This window comes from Strigops habroptila, chromosome 2 (assembly GCF_004027225.2).
Source record: "Strigops habroptila isolate Jane chromosome 2, bStrHab1.2.pri, whole genome shotgun sequence".
Classification (NCBI taxonomy): Eukaryota; Metazoa; Chordata; class Aves; order Psittaciformes; family Psittacidae; genus Strigops; species Strigops habroptila.
In genome coordinates this window covers 98572936-98600339 of record NC_044278.2, presented here as the reverse complement: position 1 = coordinate 98600339, position 27404 = coordinate 98572936, and the positions used below count along the sequence as shown (strand labels likewise).

The 27404-nt window shown below is 41.1% G+C and overlaps 1 protein-coding gene and 1 long non-coding RNA gene across 2 annotated transcripts; one reads left to right on the top strand and one right to left on the bottom strand.

The window, feature by feature from the left end:
- Positions 1-3431: 3431 nt before the first annotated feature.
- On the bottom strand, positions 3432-25978 carry LOC115604350. Its single transcript, XR_003990228.1, has 3 exons — positions 25907-25978; positions 4540-4676; positions 3432-3805 (listed from the first exon to the last, which is right to left on the bottom strand). It is a non-coding gene; the product is annotated as an uncharacterized LOC115604350 (long non-coding RNA).
- On the top strand, positions 11602-12768 carry SERTM1 (serine rich and transmembrane domain containing 1). The gene has a single exon (XM_030477370.1). It carries the CDS (start codon positions 11786-11788, stop codon positions 12107-12109), a length of 324 nt encoding a protein of 107 aa, XP_030333230.1. The 5' UTR covers positions 11602-11785; the 3' UTR covers positions 12110-12768.
- Positions 25979-27404: the final 1426 nt, after the last annotated feature.

Genomic DNA, 27404 nt, shown 5'->3' with positions numbered 1-27404 from the left:
CCAATTTCTTTGTCAAGGGAGAGCATGCAGCCTGCGTTGTAAAATAAGGGATGGCGTGAGGATGGAGAACTTTTCTGTTATACCATTGAGAGGAAAGAGAATTGAAGGAAAAGGCTGTTTTCTTACATCTCTCTTGGTAAAGCAGGCTGAGGCACCTGAGTTGGGAAGCAGAGTTACAGCAAGCCGAGTTACTGTGATAGCACATCTTTGCCTAAAATTCCTTTGACATTTAAGTTCACGGTACATAGCTGGTACTGCATCTGCTTTTTTGATTTCTGAAACAAGATGACGCATTAACAGAACCACATGTACAAAACTCTGTCCTAGCTTTATGTTGTGTCAGGATTTCTAAGGAGGTTAAAATGAAATTTGCTTGACATTTTCAGGCTTGATATGGACCATATACTTTGTTTCTGTAAAATACATTGAAGCCACTGTGTCAGCTGAATTTTATTATGGGAAAGTGTTTTCTTATTACTCTGAATTCCACTTACTGGGTCACAGCTTCATTAGTTAAGGACTAATAACCTCATTGACTAGCAAAGTTAAGAACCACTTACTGTTCAGCAGAGCCCCTTGCTGATGTCTGCAGGGAGGGCTCCTGAAACAGAGTGGATATGCTGTCGGACATTCTGAGTGACAGAGACTCTCAGCTATGCTAATGTGTGCAGCTATCTCATCTGGCATCGGGCAGGGTGCTATGCCACACAGGCACAAGAAGGGGACAATAGAGACCTTAGATCCATTCACTTCCAGATTTAGCTACATTTTGTCCTAAAACTGTATCCCTGATAGGTGAAGGGGTCTGTGCCTGATATTTCTGAGGGTTTTTTCCCCTTTACCTGGAGGGATACTGAACCTGAGGGTCTGAACTCTGCAGATTGTTAGCTTCACATGCGGATGTGATGGAGAAGGAAAGAAAGCTCTGATAACAAGGACTGCTTGCCCTGGGACTTGATATTTTATCTGGTAGATTTTGCTCTGAGCAAAGGACATGGAGAAGCTGGAGCACTGCCCCATGAGAAGCCCGTGCAGCTTCAGGAAGGGCAGACACAGCACACAGACCTCCACTGCACTGTTCATTTGACCACAAGCGTGGAGCCCAGTGCTGGTCTGCTTGAGATGAATACAAAAGGTGATTATTGGGAGCCCATGTTAAGAGTCAGGCACAAGCTAACAAAGCTTAATTAACTGTTGTTTGTTCTGAGATTAATTGCATCACCACCACCACCCCCCAATGTGCTGGGTGTCATCTTGTCCTCAGAGCCTTATCAGTGTCGGTGGGATGCTCCAGGCAGCCACTTGCAGCCTTGGCAAGGAGGGGTAGCAGGAATTGGGTGACTTAACCATGAAAGGAGATGGCAAGACAGAAGTGGTTAAAATATTTTCATATACTTATTCCACTGAGGAAAATGGGCTTTAATTGACTTTTTTTTTTTTTACCTTCCTTTCTTTTTGCCCTGTGAAAAAGTAAATCTCTAGTTAAGCAGCCATTCCACCCTGCACTAAATTTTCTATTAAAACAAAACTTTCAAATCTGGAGTTGCAAGAAATCAAATGAGAATTGTTCCACAAAACACAGAAATGAAGGAATTCTGATACCCACTGGTTCCTCCCTCTTCCCTGGCTAGCCTTTCCCTCCTTTCCTGCTGGACATCTGTGGTGTGTTACTTTGACAGTGACATCTTAGCAGCTGTGTTTGACTGTAGAAGTCAATTACTGAGATCCAAAGCTATTAGGGGGAACCAAATGGCTCTGTGAACCTTTGTGTCCTCTCTTCCTGATCATCTGCTGTCATTAAACTAGGAGCTCAACTCTCGGGGTGTCTGCCTGGGGTTGAATTTGGCTGAGAGTGGCCAACAGGAACAAAAGATTCTTGGAGTGGGAATAAAAGGAATAAAGCTGGGATTGGACAGCAAGAAATCAAATATGATCTGTCATTATGGGGTTTTGAGGTTTGGCATGGGGTTTTTTTCAGCAACCTGTATTTTTTCACAGGAAATTTTCAACAAAAGTGTGAAATAAATATTTTTAGCAAACTAGTGCAGGAAGGAGACCAATTTCCCCAGTGACTGAGTGAGATGCAGACTCACACTCCCATGGGAGGCAGGACCAGGAGGGCCCCATTTCTCCATCTGAGGTTCCAGATGTAAATCAATGAGACTTGAGACTCTTTTCCCCATTCATATCCCAAGACAAAGTGGGAACAGAAAGGTCTCTGCTCCCCGTATATCTTCTCAGCAATGTGAGTGAATACAGTGTTGGGGCCAAATCCTGCTGTGGCAGAACATGGTCAGCACAAGCCTCAGCTGTGGGCTAGTGCTGCAGCTGAGAACATGAAAATAGCTGTGAAGGGCATTAGACTTGTACAAGAGGGATGAAGGACTGTGGGATAGAAATGCATGTGCCAAGGGGTCTTCTGTAGCTAAGCTTCTTGATGTTCTGGTCCAAATATTTCTGTGTTCTTCAAAGGTAATTAAAAGCTCAGACCTCACCATCTCACTGTGTATGCTTGCCATTTGAATATGAATGCATGCATTTAAAGAGCCTTGAGGATGTATTGTGTTTTGCACTGCATCACCAGCGTGTTTAATCAGCTCAAGATTTGGTGGACTCTGTTCCCTTTGCCTTGCTGGGGATTGGGATGTTGTATTGAATGAAGGGCTAAGTGGGCAAGAGCTCTGTGTGTCTGGAGGGAGAAGAATAAAAAAGATTCTGCAGAGACAAAAGAGAGACAGAGAAGAAGCAAAATAATTTCTGTTTGCCTTGTTTGAAGATACAGTCCCTGTTGCAGAGATCCATGCCTCTTTCTCCCAGAGAGCTGTTCTGAAAGAAACAAAGAGAAGGGAAAAGGTCTCTGCTACAAGCAGACAAAACTGAGGGATATAGGATCGAGCTGTTTATTACATGAGGCAGATTTGCCAGTGAAAAGGTACATGGGGACTGTTGCATCCCCCTCTCCATCCCAGTACCATTGCCTGCCTCAGCCTATGTGCTTCTGGGCAAGGTGGCAGGGTGCATGCCCTCGCATCCAGAGGATGTGCGGCATTCATCCCTGGGGAAGCTGACTTTGGGTTCACCTGCAGCCCCCCCACCTCTCCTTTCTGCATGGGGAGGTCATCAGGAAGCTGTCTGACTCCCTTTGGGTGGAACAGTAGTATAATAAATATTATCACAACATTTGGATTTCAACAATGCTGACTTTTAACAGCTGCACTAGATAATTTTCTTGATTGAACTTGGACAGGCTTAAACCATAAGTGATTCAGTGATTGAAGGGATGAAAGCAATACAACAATGCATTAACATTCATCCCCAGAGATCTGCTTCCCTAATGCAGTTCAAACCAAACGTGCTGAAAGGGTAGAGATCTGAGATGTGTAATGATTGTGCAAGTGTCTTTTCTCTCCCAGAGGGGAGGATCTTTCTGAAAGTGGCCTTACTTTTGCTTTAATCTGCGTCATCTGGGATTGTTTCTTCATATACAATCGATTTAATTTGCCTTATTAAAAACAGTTCAGGGGCCACATTTTATTTTAGATATTGAACGAATGTAGCACACAAAATTCTGCTAGCTACCCTTGTGTGTATACAGTATTCAGTTTGGGGATTTCAGGTAAGTGAACTTGAACTGCAGATTGTCTGAAATAAAGAGAATAAATAAATAGTGGTGTGTAATCCAGAAAGACCGATTCCTGGTAGGAGTCTTTAGGAGATAATGCAAAATGGATTGAACTGCAGATACAGTGCTCCGGTGCTTAAAGAGGTGTCAGGGGACAACAGGCTGTCTTGGTCCTGGAACACTCTGCAAAAGAAAAGGAGGCAGGTGCTACCAGAGCATGGCTGTAGAGCAGAGATCAGGATCATGGTTTTGATGTTATACGTGCAGTGCTGTAACTGGACAGCAGAAGGATGTGGCTAGCAGGAATAAAACAGAAGCCAGGATTCCAGTCGGTTTGTTTTTTTCTGAAACTTCTGGCACAGAGAGGAGTCAAAATTCAGCATTTTTCCTCCCTGTTTTATTTATCAATGTAGTTATTACTAAACTCTTCAGCTTTGATTTGCTTTTTTATAGGGGCTTTTCTCAGTATGCAGTCCTTTTAGATTTGGGCGTGATAACTAATCACATCCTGCACATTGGATACTTGGCTTTCATCCCCATATCTTCCTGCTTGTAAGTATTTTATTCATTCTCCTTGCTTGCTTTTATATTACTTTTAAAGAGCAGGTTCAACTGACGGGCTCTGGATCTGATCCCAGGTTATGATGGCTTTGCTTTACATTGATATAAATAACTCTATAATCTGCAGATTCATGGGAAATGTAAATTATACAAGCATTTGAGCCTATCTGAATTAATCTAAGTATCCTTATGGCTTTGAGAGTTTCCTTTTCCCAACCCCACACAAAACCCCAAACAAAATATAACTTGATTTTCACCTGCAACCAAGCCATCTGGGCACTTGTCTTCTTAGGTTTAAAAGTCATAAATTTAAATCACATTAAATCATAATTAAAAAAAATGAAATTCGACCATACATTAAAGGACGACTTTGCTTGTTGCAGGAAATAGTTTTTCCTTTTCCTTGCGTGTGCTATTTTATTGAGTCACTTGGTGACTGGTCCTGTTTCCCAGGCAGAATGGTGAAGGGATTCTCTGCTCCTGGAGGGTCCACCTGTAACAGGATAAAGAAGCATCCTACTTACTTGTGGTCTTCTGATTGCTAAAGGCATACATACAAGAATAAGAATTAAGGATCATATTCTTGCTAAACTCCAAGTGAATATTCTTTGCCTTTGCTACCTATGTTTTCAATGGAATAAAATGTTGTTCACTTTTTTTCTGTCTAGATTTACTGTCTAATTTAGTTGCATGATGTTAAATTGCTACATTTTTCCAGTCTAGAGCAAATTGTGTTTCAAGGCTCTAGAATTCACTATATGTAAAGTTCATTCAGTCCTTTAGTATAAGCATGCAAATATATTTTTATTGGCATTAAATGCTTTGTGTTACATATTAACTGGAAGGACATTATGTGGTGATATAGTCCTATATTTTAAAGGAAAAAAACATAGAAAATGAAGGTGATGAGGAGGAAGATGAAAGAATTAAACCAGAAGCTCACTGGCCTTCATACATATATCGCATTAGCAAGGGTCATGAGATATTTTAATCTTTTTAATAGACCTAGTGAAAACTTGCTGCCGGCTTTTGGAAGTAATCACTGATAACAGGATTTGGGGAGCAACATGCTTTTAGGAATGAGGAGGTTTCATACTGGAATGGGCATCACTCTACTGGCTGGAACCTGCATAATCCTCCTCCTGCTCTTCCTGCCCTGGTGCTGAATGAAGAGAGGTTGTTTTGCTTTCAGGTCGTAAGGGATGATATCATTATCTGCTCACTCCTGGCTTTAACTTTCCAAAAGGTCAAAAGAGAGCAGAGAACACACTTGTGAGTTCTTTAACAGTCAGTGTCAGCTTTAATGAATGTCCTCTGCCTCCCCTCTCCTACTCAAATCAAGGAGCTGTCTGCCTCTGTTTTTGCACAGACACCGAGTACCATCTCACAACTCATCTCCCTAACCTAGCCATTTCCTAGCTAGATTAATGGCCAGTAATTTTAGTGCCATTTGAATCTGCTAACCACCAGATCCTCCCCATCAGAGGGACGGTCCCAAGTCTTCCATTGAGGTCACATTGTTTCATTAGTGTGGGTATGCTTCTTTCACCCTCATCTCCATGTCCCCTGGGACACGTTCAAGCATGGGAACTGGCTCCATGGGAGGACAGTGTGCCCAAGATGATGAAGCCTCATGGCCAGAGGCTCCTTCTGCCGGGATCCATGGGCATCTGACATGGGCGAGTTTCTTCAGCTGTCCTACACTGGGTCAGTGAGCGACTCCCTGCCCTGCAGAGGAGAAGGAGTTTGTTTTAACAAAAGCTCTGTTCTGAAGATGATAGAAATCTAATCCTTCTGCCACACTCATCTTCTGCCTTTCCGTTTACATTGGGCTGAAACAGACTAAAGGGTTTTATGTTATTAGGGAAGGAAGGCAGAGTCAGTTAACAGTATATTGATGTCTGATGGGATGAAGGACCTCACTATTATGCCTGTAGTAAAGGCAAGTTAAGCTCTCCTCTGTAAGGAGTTGCTTACAATAAGGGCCTTTTAGAATACCTCATCCTTGTAAAGACAGAGTTGATGGAAGATTGTGACAAAAATGTTGGTTTGTGTAGCATAAAAATGCTGATTTTCTTTGGTGTCAATTTGTCTCTGCCTCAACATTTTGAAACCTCTGAAACAGCCAAGGTATTTCTCAGCTTGTAGTCACAAAAGCCAGGAAGAATCAAGAAAACAAAGTGCTTCTCTATGGCTGATGAACTCCCAGGAAAACGAGCCAGACTTGCCTGTGCTTCTTGTTTCTCAATTTTTAGGGCTTCAGTGGTTGTGAGTATGCTATATTAAATTATAGTTCACTGAGCCTGGAGAAATAGAATGGTTCCATCAAGATATGCAGAGGAATACAATACAGGCAACTGGATGGTAAAGGATTTATGACACTGGGACTATGACAAAGTTCTCTGTTTACTGCATGCCATTCTGGAGAGTGCTGCAGTCTCATTTATCATTCACCTTAGACTGAACTGGGAGATGACTAGTGTCTCAGCAATGCTCAAGATTGAATTACATATGCTACATAAAATTTGGCACCTAGGGCATATGCTAATTGATGAGGTTTCTGCTCCTGAGCACATTTCCATTTTCTAAAAAAAAAAAAAAAGGTTTTATAACAGGTGCCATCAAAGTTTCAGACAGTGGATAGCTTTGGCATGGCTATCCAGGCTGATGCTACATGGTACCTGCGATTTACCTCTTACATAGTGATGGCTCGCTTACTCCCTTACCTACCCAGTTTGCCCAGCTTTTGGTGAATGCCAATTTGCCTATCTGCTACTTACACAGGATAAAAGAGAAAATGAAAACTCCAGCTGAGCCTGCCTACAGTACCTGCCAGATAGCCCTACCCTTGAAATAAGGGTGGTTGTCCTCACCTGTGAAAACTGATTTATACTGAGGACATGAATGGAGGAACAATGCACAGCTGGAGGAAAATACAATAGTGGTTCTGGTAGAAAAGCGAGGATGTACAAATGACACCATGTGTGTAGCAGAGCCTTTCCCTGTGTGCCAGATCTCATATTTGGGGACTAAAGAAGCAGAACAAGGTTTTGCGCTCTTGCACATCTAAACCCAGCAGAGCGTGGAGGTGGAGTCTGTGCCTTCTTGGTACAGTGAGTTGTTCTACTGAAATGCATCAATCTTTCTAAGCAGTTTACCCATCACAGCAGCAAGGCTGAGTAATAATGGGGTAATAGCAGTGAGAAAACTCAGCCAGTGTCAGAAAGGCAGAGCACGACCTGGGACTTCCAGCAGTGGGCTTGGATTTGATAACTTAGGAAGTCTCAAGTTGTGCATCCCTGTCTTGGGATTGCAGAGGTGCCTCTGAGAAGGTAATACAGATCCAGCTACACCACAAAATCTGAGTCCTCCAGCATACAGGTCCCAGTTGTCCTGTCCCAAGAGTTTGCGGGTCTGGTTATTTGGGAAGCCTTCTCCTCTCAGAGTTCCTCTCCACCTCCAGTCATTTAGCAACAGCACTTTAAATTCAGTCTTTGCCTTAAACCAACTCAGCTTTCTAACAACATATGAGTGAAAGGTAGGGACCAGTACAGAATTGGAAAGTTTTGGCTGCTCAGTTGAATTCCTTGATCAATTTATGGCTCCTAGAAAGACAATGGGTTTACTGTAGTTAGCCACTTTCAATTTTGTCATTATACTTCGAAGTCAGTGACCAAATTCCCAGTCATTTTTTGGGACCAAGTTTGGGCCATATGTTATGATGTTGTTCTATTTAGTTTTTGGAAACGCACAAAACCAATTGCCAAACAAGAAGGTGAAGCTGACATCTGGCTTTATTGGGGGCTATTCCTTTGGGAGGATTAGGATAAGAGAGATAAATGGTTCATGCTACTTACCTTCTTCTCCCAGCAGAAGCAGGAACCTGAGCTGAAGCAGTAGCTATGGTGCACTGAACAAAACTACTTGTGGATCCCACTCTTAAGAGCTGATAGGTTTGATTTGAAGCATGGCAGAGGTTGATGCAGCCCTAGGACTTTGTAGTGGCATTTTGGTCCAGAATAGCATTTGCACCCCTACCCAATGTTGCTGGCTGAGCCATTCTGGCTGCTCTCCGTCAGGATTGACGTGTTGGAATAGCACCAGGGAACATCATCAGGATCAAATCCATTTTATTTCTGTATGTGTTTTGTACCTTTCCTATGAAATACTACTCAGATGTCAAGACCAGATATGTTCACACTCTGTATGATTTTGCTGTTTACTCCAACAGGGTACAGATGGTTGGTAAAAAACCTTTTAAAATGAGTAGGACCTTACACTTTAGGTCCGTATTTTTAGATGTGTGATTAAAACATCACAGATTTATTTTTTTCTTCTTCCTTAAAAGATTACCCTAAGAGCCACTTTAGCTGAAGCTACATTTTGTGGTGAGATTCATTTACACATCACATCAGTACACGCTGTGAGGGAGGCAACTAGGATCTGCACCATAGTCATTTGGAATTAGAGTTTTAGTGTCTCTGTTCTCAATACAAAATGCTCAGTTAAAAATAGCCCAGTTGACATTGTAAGAACTATAATGGCTCTGATCTAGCAAAACACGTCTCTGCTTAACTGTGAGGTTCTGATTAGTTCTATTTAAGACCATAAATTTCCCACTAACTTCAAAGAAAGACCCATGCCAAAGTTCTTCCTTGTACTAGGGCCAAAACTGTTAATGGAAAAAGTAGAACATAGCAGATTTCAAATTTGTGAAGAATTTAAAGGCTTTTAACTTCTGCCATGTTAAAGAATTCATGTGAATTAATTCCTTAACTTATTATAGAGCAATTCAATTAATAATGGATCTGCTTTTCATTATGATGAGTAATCAAGGATAAACATCTTCTATATCAAAGCTTATCTTTTAAAAAGGATAAATTAGCTATAATGCACTTAACTACTTCCAGAACATGAAATGAACATGTATTGTTCCATTAGTTAATTTTGGGTCACTGAATTAAAGACAGTTCAAAAGGAGTATAATCTCATAAGGATCTCTTTGTTCAGTCTGTTGTGACTTATTTCACAAGGTACAATAAATACTGTTTCTTGTGGGGCTAAATAGTATTAGGTTTATAAAATGGTTTTGGTTTAGTATATTTTATGCGTCAGTATGAGTTACATACCACAACGGTAAGAATATTTTTATCTGGTATTTGTAGATGCAGTTTTGTACTCCTGTATCTTGTAGGCTGTCGGGGTGGTTGATTAAGACTACCAAAAGCTCCACAGTAAAACAATAAATGCAATTAATAAACAATAGAAACAACATCTGGAATGTAACTTTTTATCCATTAAAACATTACAGATGTGTATGTGCTAGTAAATTAATTCAGGCCAAGGCATAAGCCTGTCTGTCATCATCTCTTCTATTGAATTAGCAAACACACCTCCTGGCATGGTTTTGGCCAGCAAGCACCCTCCAAGCAATGTCTGGACATATTTGGGGTTAGGACTGTCCATTATTCATTCTCAAAGGCAGCCAGGCTGTCCACGGGGATAAAAGGGAGTTTAGTCGATGCAGCACGCTACACAGGTTGTCCTCAAGATCAGAGAATAGCCTTGACCTGTTTTATATAGTAGTATAGATGTAGTTCTGAGGTATAGAAAGTAAAATAGGGTTTAAAAATGTAGAATCAGGTTCTACCTACCACTTAATGTAGTCCTTGTTTACTCAAGCACTTTGGGCTTTTTGTGGCATATAGCATAACCTCCTAAATTTAAATTACAGTACAAAAGTACAGTGGGTAACTATGCAACTTCAGTGGCTGCAAAGCAAACTTCTTAGCTTTTTTCTCAGGGTGTCTACAAGGCTTTTGTGTTCTCAGAGAAGAAACAGTACCAGCAGAAAAGTATCTTATCCTTCTTAAGCATCTTGAGTTCAGGTTGGGGCTTTTGTGGTTACATCATGTATCAAAAGGTGTCAGCCTCTTGAAGAAAGAAGTACTTTACTGAGTTAGCAGAGGTAGCATGTTTAAAGGAAAAACTGTAAGCAGACCATTGCCAAGAACAGTGCTGGAACACTCATGGAAACACAGAGAGATACTTGAGCAATTGTGTGACACACAAGGCGAGACCCCAGACTGTTGCATCATTACTTCCAAGGGCCTGATTTTGTCTCTGGCTGACGCTGACATTATTTGCTTTCTCTACCACCATGAAAATCAGGGATTTTCCTGAAAGCCTCTAACCGTGAGTTAGAGATAATTGTATTGAACTGGGACCATGGTATGAGGCTGAAAGCAAGGTCAGGATGAGAGGGACCATGCTGGGAATGGGTATTGTCTTCCTTGTAGGAGGAAAGCTCACTGCTGTTCCTTGTGGTGCCTGAGTACCTGCAGTGACAAGTTGGCCATGGATGGATGGATTGAAAGATTGTATGATGTGGGTGATTATATGCAGAAAATTAGCTTCATTTCCTACCCACTTGCACCTTGCATTATCTGTTTTGTATCAAAACAGAGACAAGGGATTGCGCCATGTAATTCAGCTACAGCATGTCAGCCTTTTACAAACAGTTCCCCATCATCAAACTTTCTCTTGCACTTCCAGACTGCACCTGGGGACTGACTACATTTTTAAACAAAATGCAAAGCAGCTTAGCATACCATGATCTGCTTGTCCTGTGCTACTCTGACCTCTGCCAGCACCTGAGCTTCCAGGTCCCAACACAAAGTGGCTGGAGGCAAAACTTTTTCACAGATGGGATCTCTTCCCTGTTCACTGCCCTTAGGTAGTCTCCTTGCATTTGTTGAGCTGCGAGGGCTGCCCATTCCCTTGGGATTTAGGTGTCAGAAGCTGCAACACTTCGTTGAAACATGCCTGCCATGGAGATCCCCACAGCAGAATTACAGCAAGATGTATTTTGATCTTTGAAACCATTTGATCCATTTTATAAATATATGGTAAGAAAACAGGTCTGGCAGATTTTCTCATTCTGAGTACCTCTGGCAAGACAGTATGGAGTAAGTGGCTAATGGATTTGTCATCCATCGTGGTATTGAGCAGCCTTGCTCATCTAGGTTGAGGAGCCCGATGTGAATATAATCATTAGAAAGGCAGCTGTTCAGTGCCAAAGGGAGTTTTAGTTCCTTGACTAGGTTTTTTCCACAAGATAGATTTGGATTCCAGTATGTCTGTCCCATATAAAGTACATTTTTATTGTGCCGTTCCTCAGTTAAAAAACTCATGGTGGGGAATTTTAATTCATTGATGGGTAGGATTTCTCCTAATCCCTGGATTTTGGAAAATAAAGATATAAAGATAGTTGTTAGCTAATACTTTAAGAACTGCAGCTTAGTGCTAAGGAATAACTTGTAACTTAAGAACTAGATTGTATCAGACATACATTAAATCACATTATCTGCTAGTAAATTAATCTTGTTTTTTATTTTATTTTTTCTCTCCCTTGCAGTTCGGAAGGATACAATCTTACATTGTCCTGGACTTGAGCAGTAAAGGATAAATCTGATCACTGGCTGACTTGTCATCTCTTTGTTGTGATGGACAAATGGTTGCTTAAAATAAACCTTTTGTTATGCTGCTAAAACTGCCTTTGAATCCAAGATCTGTTGTGATTTTTAAAACACAAACCCAAAAATGTCAGAACCCGACCCTTCATCTGGATTTGTAGGAAACATGGAAAATGGGACTTTTCTGGAGCTGTATCCCACATCCCTTTCAACTTCAGTGGATTCATCACCTGGCCGTTTATCCAATGTCTATGTCTATGTTTCAATATTCCTTAGTCTCTTAGCTTTTCTCCTTTTGCTATTGATCATTGCACTTCAGAGGCTGAAAAACATAATTTCTTCCAGTTCCTCCTACCCAGAATATAATAGTGATGCTGGAAGTTCTTTCACTAATTTAGAGGTTTGTAGTATTTCTTCCCAGCGCTCTGCTCTCTCAAATCTTTCTTCATGAAACTAAATGAAAGGAAACATACAGGGAACGGAAGAGCTTTGCCCAGTTTCTTGGGGAGGTAGTGCATGCAACATTTGCCTTAGAAGACTATTATGAATAGATGGCTTTCAAAGTTTCCGTAGGGTTTTTTCTTTCCTTTCTAGTCTGCATTTCCCCTTTTACTAATGTTCTTTTTCATTCTGGACAATGGATAATGACATTTGTTCATCATGTCATACCTGCAGTAGTGATGCTGTCTTTATCTCACACATATATGGTATTCATTAAAAGTATTCCTGCCAAGTTGTAATACGGTTCTAACTGAATGTGTCATTTTTCTGCTCTAGTTGTGACCCCCTTTGCTGGTTTTGTATCAGTAACATGGTCACTACATTTCTTTCTCCTGTTTTAACTAGATAAGGACTTTGGGGTGAAATCCCTATTGCAAAAGTATAAAAAAACCCACTGCTTAAGTTATAAATATTAGGACAATTTGAAGTTGTTGGTATTTTGTTTTGTTTGGTTTTTAATTTTCAAGTCTTTTATGGTATTTATTGATGTTTATAAAATCCATTTCTTGAATGTTGCTTTTGTTTATTCATACTCCTAACTCATTCTATATAAAGTCTCTGTATTTCGGTCTCTTTGGTTAACTTAGTAAAGCAACTGCAATAACAATGCTCACTGCTGAATGTGTGGAGGTATTCTTGGACCCTGTTACATATCATTTGCCTAATGACTTGTTCCTCCAGGGGGCAGCTTTTGCTGCTGAATCATAAATATCACACAGCTCCTTCACATCCTTCACTGAATCTGTAGCTTGTACATACTGGATACCAGTATGTACCAGTGCTTTCTTTTAAAAGGTCTGCATACGACACCTACGGCTAGCAACTGAGTAGCTCCTAAACTGTCCTTTATGCACAAATATTTGTGCTCATGTGAGCAGTGCCAGCAGGGACAGAAAATGCTTGCACTTGGCGAGGACTTCCTTGGCCAGATTTTGTCCTGTAATTTCACATACTGGGGTGGAGGGGGAAACACAAGGATCTGTGTAATGGCAAGGCAGACCTGTGCTCTGACCCTCAGGAGGTGCAAGGTGTACCTGTAGAGGGTATGAAGAGATGGGAAGGAAAAAGGCAGTGGCATTTCCCCTGTCCAAAATGCAGCCCAGCACTCAATTTGTGCAGTACAATAACTAGCAACATTGTGAACAGGATGCTGTGGGCAGCTGGGAATTAAATCATGCCAAACAATCAAAGAAATTATTTGAATTGCCAAGTGTGACCTGCTAGGATTGCAGCCCCACATTTGGAAAGCCCAGTGTGAGTATAATCATTAGAAAGGCACCTGCTCAGTGCAAAAAACATACAGATGATGCTAGAGTTGGGGTTCACTATTTTTAAAAGTGAACCTACACATGGTAGGTGTAATGACTTATGGTGGTGAACAGCTCCTCATAAAGGTTAAAGACCTTGCTGACTAATAAAGAACTTAAGCCTGCAGATTCCCTGGGCCAGACTGGTTTGAGCAATATATTTAGTCTCTGGAATATATTATTTATCCAGACAAAAAATTCTTGTAAGTCATTTGTCACTGTAATTGATGAAAAGTGGGAAAAGAGTTAACTATTTAAAAGGGATCAGAAAAGATTGTTTCATTTCTGAAATCTCTTACAAATACCAAACATGTAGCAGAATGTATTTGTGTGTCAACTGGTAGAAAAAAATAAATGAACTGTAAATCAAGATGGAGCAACTCTTCAACTATCTTCTCTCACCGATGAAGTTCTAAATTCATTGCTTCCCAAGTTGTAAATTCATTGCTTCCTTTGCTGCAAATGCAGGAATTTAATCAAAACCAGAGATGAGACCACAGGTTGAGATGGGTATTTGTTCCCAGCGATATCTTTCCCATTACTAGTTTATGCTTGCAGATATAGAGGCATTTAATATTAAATGCAGGCTATTGAAAACCCATCAGCTTTGTTCAGCAGCCGTTGTCAAATTTCACAAGAGCAAAAAGCTTTTTTAAGACTGCACAAAATAGCAAAGGTAACTGAAACCCACATTTGATTTTACTTTGTAGTTTACTAGATGCTATTGATTTTTTTCTCACTCTGCAGTGACATATGGGACTGTATACACTCATCATGATATCAGCTGAGTCGCACCTGTTCTCATCAGGACAGATTTGAGTAGAAACAAGTTGGATCCAACAGAATAGCATCAGGAGAAGCCACAGGCAAAAAGCACCATGGCATTTTCAAGGATTACTAAGTATTAGATCTTCAAGAATAAAAAGAGGTCATTAAAAAAAACCCCAACCAACCTGAGATCCTGAGATAACTTGAGAGTTAACTTGAGAGCATTAGAACAGGCTTCCTGGAAATGTGGCCGATACCGCACGCCTGTCAGAATTTAAGAGGCGTTTGGACAACACCCGTAACAACATGCTCTAATTTTTGATCAGCCCTGAAGCAGTCAGACGGTTGAACTGGATGATCCCTGTAGATCCCTTCCAACTGAAATTTCTATCCTGTCCTGTCCTATCCTATCCTATCCCATCCTAGCTAGAGTTGCAGGGATTGTCCACCATGGTAAACTGAAAAACAGATTAGATTCTCTGTTTCATAAAATTTCTTTAATTTCTCTCTCTCTTTCCCCTTCTTGCTGTCACTCACACACCAAACAGGTCTGGACAGGTTGGAGAAATGGGCAGAGAGGAATCTCATAAAGTCCAATAAGGGAAAATGCATAATCCTGCACCTGGGCAGAAATTACGCCAGGCACCAGTGCAAGCTGTGGCTGACCAACTGCAAAACAGCTCTGCAGGGAAGGACCTGGGGGTCCTGGTGGGCACTAAATTGAACACCAGCCACCAGCACACTCTTGCTGCAAAGGACACCACAAGCATCCTGGGCTGCATTAGAAAGAGCACTGCCAGTAGGTTGAGGAAGGTGATCCTTTCCCCTGCTCAGCACTGGTGGGACACCTGGATTGCTCTGTCCAGTTCTGGGCTCCCCGGTACAAGAGACATGTGGAGCTACAGTAGTGAGCTCAGTGCAGGGCTACCATGATTAAGGGACTGGAGCATCTCTCGTATGAGCTGAGAGAGGTTGGCCTGTTTAGTATAGAGAAGGCTCAGGAGGATCTTATCAGTATTTATAAATACTTCATGAGAGGGAGGAAGAAGAGGGAGACAGGGTCTTCTAAGTGGTGCCCAATGACAGAACAAGAAGTGATGGGCACAAACTGAAACACATGAAATTCCATCTAAACAGAAGAAAACATTTCACTGTGAGGGTAGTCAAACACTGGCACAGGTTGCCTGGAGAGTCTGTGCAGTGTCCATGCATTGACCTAGGCAGCCTGCCTGCAGCTGACCCTGTTTTGGGCAGGAGGGCTGGACCAGGTGGTCCTTAGAGGTCCCCTATCCATGCTGTGATTCTGCGATTCACACCAGTGCAAAAACTCAGTGGCTTCCAGCTCACTGCCTCCTACTGATGTGTTCTCTCATGTCTGGAGCTGAATAAACAATATCTTTACAAGGGAGTGATTTGTTCAATAACTTGTTGCTAAAGAGCTGCTCTGTTCCTCCTCCTGCCTGCAGCCACATGCTTTTCCATCTTTTCCACTGCAGTTTTGTGTTGTGGGTTCACATTTCACAGTCATCTTTTGCCCAGATTCCCTTTTAGTTTTATTAAGCCCTCTGACTGCAACAGTGCCCTTAGCTTCTGTAATATATGATTTGTTGCAAAGTATACCTGGAAAGCTACAGGAAGAAGAAAACCAATAAAGCACGAGTAATGAAAGAACGGAAGGAATTTCTGGATCACACAGAAAAATTATTTTGCTTTAGTTCAACAAATACCATACATTTAAGTGCATTTAACCAGAGTACTTGGCAGGGGCCGTAGCAGTCTCTGTATCTAAGATGCTCTTGCCACCTTGGCTCTACTGTCAAATTAACCCATCATATGCAGCTGCCTTCAATGAATTGTTCCCATCATGAAACACCGTTACACTTTTCACCTAGCAACTCTTCAACTCTGTAGAGAGTTTATTCCATTGAATTAGTTTTCTGCCTTCAGCCCTTCTCTGTCTGCCAGTTCACCTGAAAGGTTTGTCACTGTAAGCTTGAAGTCTTGTCTGGATTTCCTACAAATATCTTTTAACTTGGGAACAATTCTTACTCCTCTTCCATGCAGCTTGCTTACCCTCCTCTTTCACTGTCTAACCCTGTAGAACTCTGACAAGGCTGAATCCCCATGGAGCAGCATACCCTGCTGTACTTGAGCTTTTTTCCTTTAGAGTCTTTTATTTTCAGTGAGATCACTGGGAAAGACATCTGCACGGGAAGGTTATTTACGTAGTCCTTATACCTCCCATTCTTCTTGACGGGACAGTTCTCACTGCATCTGTTAGAGTTGTCTAAGGAAACATTGTGAATTGCAGCCCAGCTGCTTCCCCAGCTGAATGACCTTTTCACACCCACAGCCCCTTGTATGCTCTCAAAGACAACGGCCCCACTCTGTGGCAACAGCAAAAGATTACATGCCCTAAATTGAGGGTGTAAAAGTAGCCTGAAGTCCTTTTTTCTTTTTTCTCCAAGAGACATGAGCTTGCTCTTTCCTATGTCTTTGGCATAACACAGAACAGCCCCCAAGCTGCTCTACACTAAATTAACTATGCGATGCCAGTCAGTCTGATGTGCAAATGGGACCCATCTGCAGTCACAGTCCTACTCTCACACCACAGCTCTATAAAGCTTCTGACTCAGTCAGACCACCTGTAAGTGGAGTGGTCCAAACTGGCCAAAAGGTTGTTCCAGGCTAGGGCTTGGCCAGGGACACTTTGCTGGTGCCCAACGAAGGTGTTTTCACAGCTCCTCTCAGCACTGTGCTTTGGAGATAAAAGCAGAATCAGTCACCCGGGTATTCCCTTCCAAGGCCATGTAAGCATGTTAGTGTAATCGTGGTAATTACCACACAGGCAACAGCGAAGCAGGACCAAGTGAGATGATCTATTTTTCACTTCTCTTTTCTTTGTTTTAGATCAGTGGGAGCTGATCACCCACTATAAGTGTGAAAATCCCAGCAGGATCCCTATCAGCATGTCTAGGGTCTCCACAAGCCTTCAGGAAATTGGAATGGGCTCCTTTGCATGGTTTAAGTTCACCTTCTGTTCCTTATGGACAGCAGCACAATGGGTGCATGTGTTTTGGTGCCAAAAGATGCAGCTTTAATACAATTAACCTCTGTGAGCAGCTTCAGTTAAAAATTAGGAGCAAAACAAGTCTAGGGGTTTTTTAGGTATAATCTAATTATAATATTTTACAAACAAACTTCCAAAGTTTTCTTTGGAAAGCTTTCCCCCCGCCCCCTCCAAAAAATATCTATCTCTAAAGAATAATATAAGAGAAACTATTTGTTTGAATGATTTAAAATGGAGCATTTTATTCCAGCTGTGCTGACAAATATTTTTGCCCATGTATTTTTGTAGGTAAAATATTCTACTGTTCAAAGGGGCATATAATTACTCTATCCATTTATTTCTCTGCCTTATCCTCAATACACAAGTGCAGGCACCTCTCAGAATAATTTTGCCACATATATTTACTTACGAAGCTGCACTTGTAATACTACATACTGATTTGGTCATACAGACCAGGTCCTAGAATATGTTTACATCTCTCTTTTTGGTCATAAATTATTATTACTTTAGTAATACTAGTAATAGTGAAGTATAAGATGGAGACTAAGCTGTTACCTAATAAATTCTACCTTCACTGCTCCTTCAATACAGATCAGTTTGTTTTTTGTCTTACAATATTAGTTACAGCCCATAAATCGCTTGCATGGCTCTATCTTGAGCCTGGGCTCCGCAGTTGCTGGCAAGTAAGAAATAACTGCAGAGGACATATTTATGTCAGAGGTTCCATGCAGAGGGCATACCCTGCTCTGGCTACCTGGATGCTGAGGTATCCCCATTACTGCACCCCTTTTCCCATACAACTTCATTGGGATGCAGAACAGGGAAGTAAACACAGAGGCTTGCAGATGGTATTAAACTAGGACAAGCTGCAAACACCTGCCAGGACAAAGGAATGATACAAAGGCAGCCAGTGAGAACAGAAGCATGGCAGGGGGCAAAAGGAGATGCAGCCTGAAAAGCATGCATATTAACGAGTCTGAGGCACAAGTAAACTGAAAAAGGACCACTGGTAGTGGGAGAAACATGGGCAGCAGTGACAGAAAAGCATCTTCTGATGAGAGGGGTGGTGAATTAGGCAGAGATAGGCACTACTGCAGTGCCTAGTGTCAAGCAGTGGCTTTTATGGGGAAGCATGGCTTCAACAAGTGCAGACGGCACTAATGGTGTGACCTGACAGGTACCTTCTCATCTGGAGACACTGAGTTGGTGTTTCCTGTCCTACCACCTGCCAGTACTCCAGCTCTTGCACTACACAGCTACACACTCAGCACACGTAGAACTAATTGCTCTTCAAAAACTGTTCTTTGCACATTCAGAGAGGGCTTTTTGATGACAAATACCTCTATCGTCACAGTAACTTTCCATGTTATTCTAACATTGTTGGAAAATCCATAGGGGTCTGCCTAGTCTCTACAGTAAGAAGTCTGAAGAATGAGTAACATGATTTTTCAGTCATTTCTTCAAAAGAAAAGCTGCTTCATTGTTATCAGTGTCCATTCATGCTTTAAGAGGTTGGTTTTATCCAGAAAATAACTCTGGAAGGAACATGTCATTGTATCTCTCCAGGAATAATTTTCCTTTGTTAACTTTTTGATACTTGAAGAACTTGTAAAGACACTATTCCAGGTTACACTCCTATGTTATGCTTATTAAGAGATGGCCAGATGCAATTTCAGCCATCAGTATGAAAACAAGTGCTTGTGGGGAAAAAGGTTAATGCCAATGTCTGATCCCAATGGGTCAGACACTGGTTAATGCCAATGACTATGTGGGTTAAAGCCTGCGTTAGATTTGGCAATTTTGTTACACCCAGGTGGTCCCGATTTCATGGTGTTTCTTAGAGGTGTGGAAGAAACTGCCAGCCCTGCTGATGCCAAGCAAGGGGCAAGTTTGTGCTTTGCAGTGGGTGAGGCGAGCTCCTGTGGTCCCATCCTCACCCAGAACGGGTATCTAGCACACAGGCTCCCTTCCACACTGCCACATTCTCCCATATCCTCTGCTTTTGCACAGGCTGGCGGCCCAGGGCAGACCTGGTCCTTGCATAGGTGCTCTAGAATGATCATGCCTGGGATCGTGGCTTGGCCAAGTCCATGCTGCATGGTTTTGATGGGCTCTGTAACTTCAGTAACCTCTTAAATAAACTCACCCAGTGCCATAGGTGTATCTTCTACCTCCACATGTTTCAAAAAAGCAAATCCAATGAAATGCTCCTTCAGCAAAAATTACACATCCTTGCCCAAGCTCCGTTCTCAGTTACTAATGTGAGGGCAGCAAAGTTGTTCTGAAGACATACAACCAACAACAAGAGAAACATCTCATCCTCTGATGTTTCTTACAACTGAACCCGCACCACACCTCTGCCAGCTCAGCTGCTGTCTTCAAGTTGGTTTCCTGTGGCTGTTGACACGTAGGGTCAAATGTTACTGACTAAAAGACTCCCATCTCCTCTTGAATCTCTGTTTTCTCATGTAGAATGCAGAGATTTCTTCTGTTTTCCATATCATAAAATCTGCAACCTACATTTGCAGGTAGATAAATATGTTAATTCATTGACACAAGCTTTAGCTGGCGTCAGTAGCTCAAGCTACGGGTATATACCGAAAAGGGACCCCGCAGCTGTATGTGACAGTCAACCCCATTCCCCAGAAAAACTTCCAGAAAAAACTACTGGTAAACTTCACAGTATTAGAAAATATTGTAGCTCATGTTGAAGGTAAAGAAGATTGGACTGACAGATTTGTAATTGCTTTGATCTACTGAGAATTCACAACAAGACAAGCTGTTTGACCAAAGGCGCTTTCTAGTGTCTAACTCATCGGTATTCATTAAGTGGAAATGCAGGCTGCTGCAATGAAGATACAGTAACTTGAACTTCAGCAAGATCAAAAGCAATTAGTTAGGTACTAGAGCCAGAGCGCTTCATTTGAAGTGCAAGAGAAGACAACAAAGAGAAAAAGCTTTGCATGATTTTGCATTACAAAAAATGATTGGAATTTTGTAATATAAGGATGGTTACAGACAGAAAGTTGAAGAAACAGTAAGACTGGCTGATAAATGCCTTTGCTCAGCTTGGGTCTTCCTAGCTTATGTCCTCTGGATTTGTTCAAAAAGGCAGAGCTCTGCTCTTGCTCTCTCCCATGCCCTAGTCTATCTGAGTAGATGTCCTCTTCAAGTAACCCTGCTGGGATAGTCTTCTAGGATGGTTTTTGGTTTGCTTTCCCAAAGACAGATCCCAGAGGAGGGAAAAGAGAAAAGCAAAAACCAAGGAAGTTTGAATGAGAATAGAACTGGATATATAAATAAATAAGTATACAAATAAGTACATAGAGAATAAGAAAAGAGTTGGAAAAGGTGTATAGGTAGACAGAAAAAAGCAGTGCAAATTCAGTTCAAATTCTATCTTCTGAAATAAAGAAATGGATGCAGTAAGACAAGAGGGGAAAAATAGAAAAAATACTGTTTTTGTGGCAAACCACCCACCAACCACTTCCTATTTACAAGTAGAAACTCACTGCACAAAATAGATAAGTGGAAGGGTAATGAGAAAAACAGATATGATTAAGTGTTTGAGGAGCATGGTATCTGCTCTGTGCATGTGTTCAGCACCTCCAGAAAACGTACCAGAGAGAACGGAGAAAAGGAGTCATCTATGCAGACAAGAAATAATGGGCAGGTGGACTCTGCCTTCAGTAATGCTGTGATCCACGAACTTTGTGTGAGGTTTGAGCAAGCCAGGATCTGCTCCTCATCTGCTTCCCCCTACATCCCCTCCAGGCAGCCTCAGGGATGTCCCAGCAGCTTCAGGTGCCCATGGCCACTGCCTCCCCTCTCCCCAGCAGCCAGGACACCACAGCAGCTGGTGTGAAATAGTGTCACTCCCTGTGAATGTCTGCATACCAACTAGCTATAAATGCCTTAGGATAGCTTTGTGGTCTCCTAAAGCAGTTATCTGGCCTATCTCTTCTCTGGAAAAACATGATTTTATATCCTTTTATATTCTTTCTGTTTTGTTGGGGTTCATTTAAAGCCAAGACATAAAAAAGTAACTTGGAAAAGCAGAACTCACTTGTATCTGAAGATACTGACTTCTGTGAAACTGGAATTTTCTAATACTACAGGGACCGTGGCAAAGGGAATAAAGAAACAAAAGTAGAATGAGAGCAAGGCAAAATACAGAAGTGAAGGACTGACTTTGCCATACATTATTCCCGAGGATCCCGGGATTTGCAGTTGATTTAATCTCTTCTTTTTTCAAGACTAAAATTGTAAACAAATTATGCTAGAAGCAACCCAGCTGTTTCCCCCATCCCTCACCAGAGTTGTGTTAGCCCACACAGTTGTGTCTGCACAAGAGGATGACACAGGGCTGCGTCTGCTCCCGAGCTGATAAGCCTGTATAACCTCTAGAGCAGACCTCTTCTTGTCCACTTAGCTCAGAGCATCATCAGGAAAAGCTCATAACTATCCATATCCATCCCTGCAGGCACATGCTTTCAATCCTTTTTCTATTGCATTGGTATATACATCAGCCAATATATTATAGGTACATACTACAGAAACTGTGGAAACACCATCCCTGGAGATACTCAAAACTCACCTGGGGAAGGCCCTAGGCAGCCTGCTCCAGCTTTGAGGTTGCTTTGCTGTGAGTGGGGAGTTGGACTAAATGAGCTCTATAGCTCCCTTCCAATTTAATATTTCTACAATTCCATAATATGAGTTAATCTGAGACCAACACTGAATAAGGAGTGAAGAAACTAATGCAGAAGTACACAGCTTTGTCCATTGCTACTGGTATATACAATGCTGTATATACTTTGGCTGTATCCAGAGTTTACACTTATTAATGTCTAGTTTGGTGTAAATCACAAGGATCCTATTATGATTTGAGCAGTTTCTGTGGTTATCCTTGATTGGTGGTTATTCTCATTTCATAATGCTTCAAAAGTCCCACTGAAAGCAGAAGCCATGCTAGTTCATACACTTCTTCTAGGGCAAAGTGAGGAAAGTGACAGAACTAGATGATCTTAAGGTCCTTTCCAACCCTAACTATTCTATGATTCTATTCCCAGTCTGTGGAGGAAACCACCATCATTCCTGAAGTCCTGAAAACCACTGGCCCTAAAGTAACTCCAAGCCTTCAGTGCAGAAGTGGATTTTTGATGTGCCAGTACTCTGGTTCCTGAGGTGGGAAACCAACCCAGCCTGCCATAGCCTACCACTTTGCCTGTTCTCTTTTCCAAAAGATGTTTTGCAGAAGTATTAATGCACCACTTTGTGTCTCTGCATATTGCAGCTGAGAGAGGCGGGAAAAGAGTAACACTGTGAGCGTGACTTTAAATGACATTTTTTCCAGTTAAATTATTAGCTTTCACTGACTTCATTACCCTTGTAACTTGTATTATAGTAGTACTCAGGGTGACTTATGCTGCACTGTGATGGGCATCCTGAAACACAAAGATGGGGCTCAGCCCATACCCACATCACCTTGGTCAAAATGATTTTCATTAAGTCATGCTCATGTCTCAATTCCATTTAAAATCTGTCAATAGCCACTATGCCTTTCAGTCATTATTTCCACTGGAAGATCCTAAAACCTAAAATTTCTATGCTTAAAACAATGCAGCAGCTCAGGAAGTATGGTAGGAAGCACTGGTTTCAGCAGAAAGAGATGAAATACTTGTCATGTTCCTGAAACAAGTGATGTGCAGTCAGTGGACAAGGATTCTAGTGGAATTAACCGGCAAGCAGCCAAACCTGCAGCAAAGTCCTGTGCAGATATTTCCTATCTTATTTCATCTTCTCTGTTCACTGAAGAATACAGCTTACAGTTTACCATAATGAGCTTCATGCATTTCTGTCAAAATTGTCTGGATTAAATAACATTATAATTGAAATGTTTCATTACAAGATTTTTTAAACAAGCACTCTTCTCAAATAAGATTGTTTCAAACTATATTTAACAGTGTTTCAGGTATCTCTGATTTTAAAAGAACTACCCAAAGTGTGTCTGTACAGATTAAATGAAACAATTTTGTTTAACCTAAAAGTAGATCTTTTCTTCTTTTTTTTTTTTTTTTCCAAAACAAGGCTTGTGTTTTTGTGAAGAAAATTTACTTCAGATTGACCTGTGAGGAATTTTTTCAATTACTGAATTCATCCTGGGAGGATAAAAAGAAAAAAAAAACAACCAAAAAGTCAATTATTTATAAAACCTTAATCTAATTTTCGTTCATGACTTGATCTTAATCCATTTTTGCACATAGACCTCTTGTTGACCTCCATGGAAGTTACGCATCTAAAGGGAAGGCAGAACCAGACTGAGCAGACAAAATTAGTGGTTTTCTAATTGTTTTAATTGGTGTTTAATTTTTCCGCTGTTTAGAGCCCAAGTTACTGACTTTTAATGGGAAAAAGCAATGTACGCTGGAATGAGAATGTAATCAGATAAGGAAAATGGCTAACATTATATTAGAGCCCCACAAACAGAACAATTGGTAAATGTGAATGTTTTCATTTGAGTTACAAATACCACCGATTGCCACTTCAGCTAATTTGCATTCAGAAAACCACATCCCTGAAAATGTGTAAAACATCTGCTTTGAGAAACTGACTGTCAATAACTAAACATGCATCATCGTACAGAGACCTCTGGAGCAGTAAGGAGGAAGACTAGATCATCTCCATTAAGGACAGTGATTTGCAGATTGTCCACAGGATGGATCTAATCACATTATTCATTAATTCAGCCTACTGGGGGGGGTGAGGGGGAGGAAGAGAAGCAAGTCAAAATCATCAGCTATGACACAAAGAAAATATGTTGTTTTTTTCAGATGAAACTGATAATAATGACTTTAGCTGGTTCCCATTGTATGCAGCTACTTCAGCAAGCCCCTTTTTGCATGTTTTCTTTAGTTTTTCCAGAATTACTGCTTGTCCTATGTCCATGGCACTTGATGCAATCTGACACCCTCTGGTGCAGTAACTAGGTGTGACTTCCCCTCCTGCTGATTTACTGAGACCAGAAAAGCTCTGCAATAAAACCTCCAGTGAAACAGTAGGGTAACTTGACAGCAGTGAAGAATACATGCCTATCCCCTCTGAAGTGTACTTTTACCTATGCCCTTTACTGAACATTACCAACTATGTTCAGCATGCAACACAGGCCTTCTGCTAATACTAGGTAACATCTGCTTTAGCTCAGAAGGGTAGAGAGCAAGTACTCTTGCAGACAGACTGCTCATCCTGGTTGTTTGTAGCAAATTCTAAGTGGAGCTGATGTATAACAAAAATCACAGCTGACAAGATGTATTTTTAGCCACATGCCTCTCATCTGGATATCAATATACAGCACCTCCAAGCATCTCCCAAGTCCTACTGAACTCAGCTTATCTGTTGAGCATACAATGTGAAAAGTGTCTCGGTTAAATAGGGAAATGCTGTAAATACCATTTAGATCAGTATGTTTGCTAGGTAAGATAAAGATCATTACTTTCAATGCTCAAAGTTGGTACTGCCACAATTCTAAGCCCTCTTATGAAAAGGCTCTTATCACTGCTACATGTTCTCTCACCATTTACTGGTACCATTTAATTGCTCCAATTCTATACTAATCATTATTAAATATGGCTAGATTTCCCAGGGTGGCAGCTGCAAATTGAAATACTCAGCCCTGTGTATATACAGGGCTGTTTAACTATATATAGGTACCATGAAGAATGTATGATTAAACATGGGATTCACAGAAACTGGCAGATTACTGCTCAGTCTAGAAGTGGAGATGGAGAATTCTCCCCATCCCTGATCTAAGTGTTGGAAAACCTGTGCTAGCATGCAGGAAAGTAACTAATTTCTCTTTTGATTTACACCTACGAACTCAGAGCTGGAGAGAGGCTTTTCCCCTTAGAAACCAAAACTAGCTCCAACCTTTCTTTCAAAGGATGAAAAAGTTACCCATTATGCTATGAGGACTAGTGTCCAGTGTCACAGCAAAGCTGGCAGCCAGGAGAAGGAATTGCCAGGCAAATACAGCTCAGCACTTTGAGCCCCATGATGGAGGCACTGACTTGCTCTACTGAATGCCCTATAGGCATTAATGTCAGCACATGCAGGCTTACATAGTACAGGAAGACTTCAGGGAGTGAATTTGCCTAGTTCCAGCAAGCCCACAAAAAAACCCAGATGTGCCTTATAACTTGCCCAAACCTCATCAAAATTTCATGGGAAACTCAAAATGACTATCCAAAATTCACGACCTAGTACATGAAGACACACACACACACAAAAAAAACATCTGAAAAGGGAATTTGGGGAAAAGTAATGCATTTTTTCCTCTCTTCACTTTTTTTTTCTCTTGAAACGCTGAAAAAAAATCAATTCAGTTGGACACCGAGGAAAGAACTCTTAGCCTAAAGAAATACAATCTGGCAATATAGCAGCAAGCATAAACAGGATTTTGCAATGAAAAACATTGTTACTTACATTAGTAATAATTTGGTGCTATATAAGATGCATCTCCATAGAAGTTTTACAACATAATCCTAGTAAAGTAGGATGATGAAATGATTAACAGCTCATAGTTGAAGTATTGGAATATGCTTACCATAAATTTACACTTGAGAAAACAATAGGCTTGGTTTCTTGAGAGCATGAAGGCTTTTTGAGACTTTTCTACTGGCCACAGCTGAAATACAAGAGCTAAAGAAGTCCTGTCAGTGATTTCTATGAAACATCCGTGTCCATAATCTGAAAGTAAAATCTAAGTAATTTATATCTCTGGGCTAAAGTCCAGTGAAGAAATTATTAAGTAATCACTTCAAAAGCAATTTCCTTTAGTACAGGATGTCCTTGAATTTTAATAGGTCATAAGTATACAGTAGCAAGGATTTTGATGGTATGGTTTTCCTTCTCTGAAATGAAATAATTGCCAAATATACTCGAATGCACATTAATACACTTATATATAACTTAATTCCTAAAAGCCAGGCTTTATGGACTAGGATCACCTCAGAGAAAATTCTTTCTTTCTCGTAAAACAGTGCTGGTGTTATTCTAGAATATGCATTCTGAAAACATTCTTTTCTAAGTTACTTCAGATACTTTCTATTTTGTTTTTATAAAAATCCCATCTGAATAGTTAGACCTCTGCACCTCTGCAATGTGGTTTCCTGGAAGTCTCCAAAGATTTGTGGTTTTGCAGGACTGAATTATATTTTAATTAGTAAATCAACCTTATTATTTAGGGGTTATTTTGCTCCCCTGCAAATCGAGTAGTAAAGTCTGGATTAAAAACATTTAAAAAGCAGTGCAGGTTTTTGGATTTGTCAAGGCTAAGATTTCACAAAACAATGGAGCAAAAGAAGCCTCCCAGTGATGGTTTTCAGATGTATGAAACACAGATTTGTCTGACATCCTGCAAATGTTTGTTGACAATGCCAAATGAGTTCATTTTATTTCTCTCACTCTCACATACACCTCTATATGTCTGTGCGCTTGTATATATGCCACCAAACTCCTCCATCCTCCCAGTCACTTCTGTCATTCTCTGAATTATCACTCACTTCTGGGAAGATGCTTAGCATCCCACACAGTGTTGCAGCTCCTGTCACCCCACAGGCATGGAGAGCATTTGCTGGATTCCTGCTTTGCAAGGGCATGACACTGCATGAACAACCTCAAATTTGCCATATAATGTGGCCACCTCATATTTCATATTTTTTTGTTCCTAATCACACTAAACCTTGTTGCCCTGATTTCATGCTCCTGCTGGGAATCTCTGCCTCAGCTGGGCTTCCCACATGCTGTCTTACCTCTTTCTAGTTTGAACTTCATTTTGTTTTGTTCTTCCCATGTTTTTCACAAATTACTGTTCTTTATTTGCTGTGGTGCTGTAAGGCCATAAAGAGACATTGTCTGGGGCCTTCTCTGTGTTACACTCAATATTTGAAGTATTTCAAATTAAGTAGGATTAGAGGACTAAATGCAGTTACCAGTGATGTAACCCATGGATATACAAGGTACAGAGAAACCATTGTCCCTATACTCTGAAGCATCTGGGTAAGTCTGAAATCAACCAGCACCACCGAAAGCCTGGCAGAGGG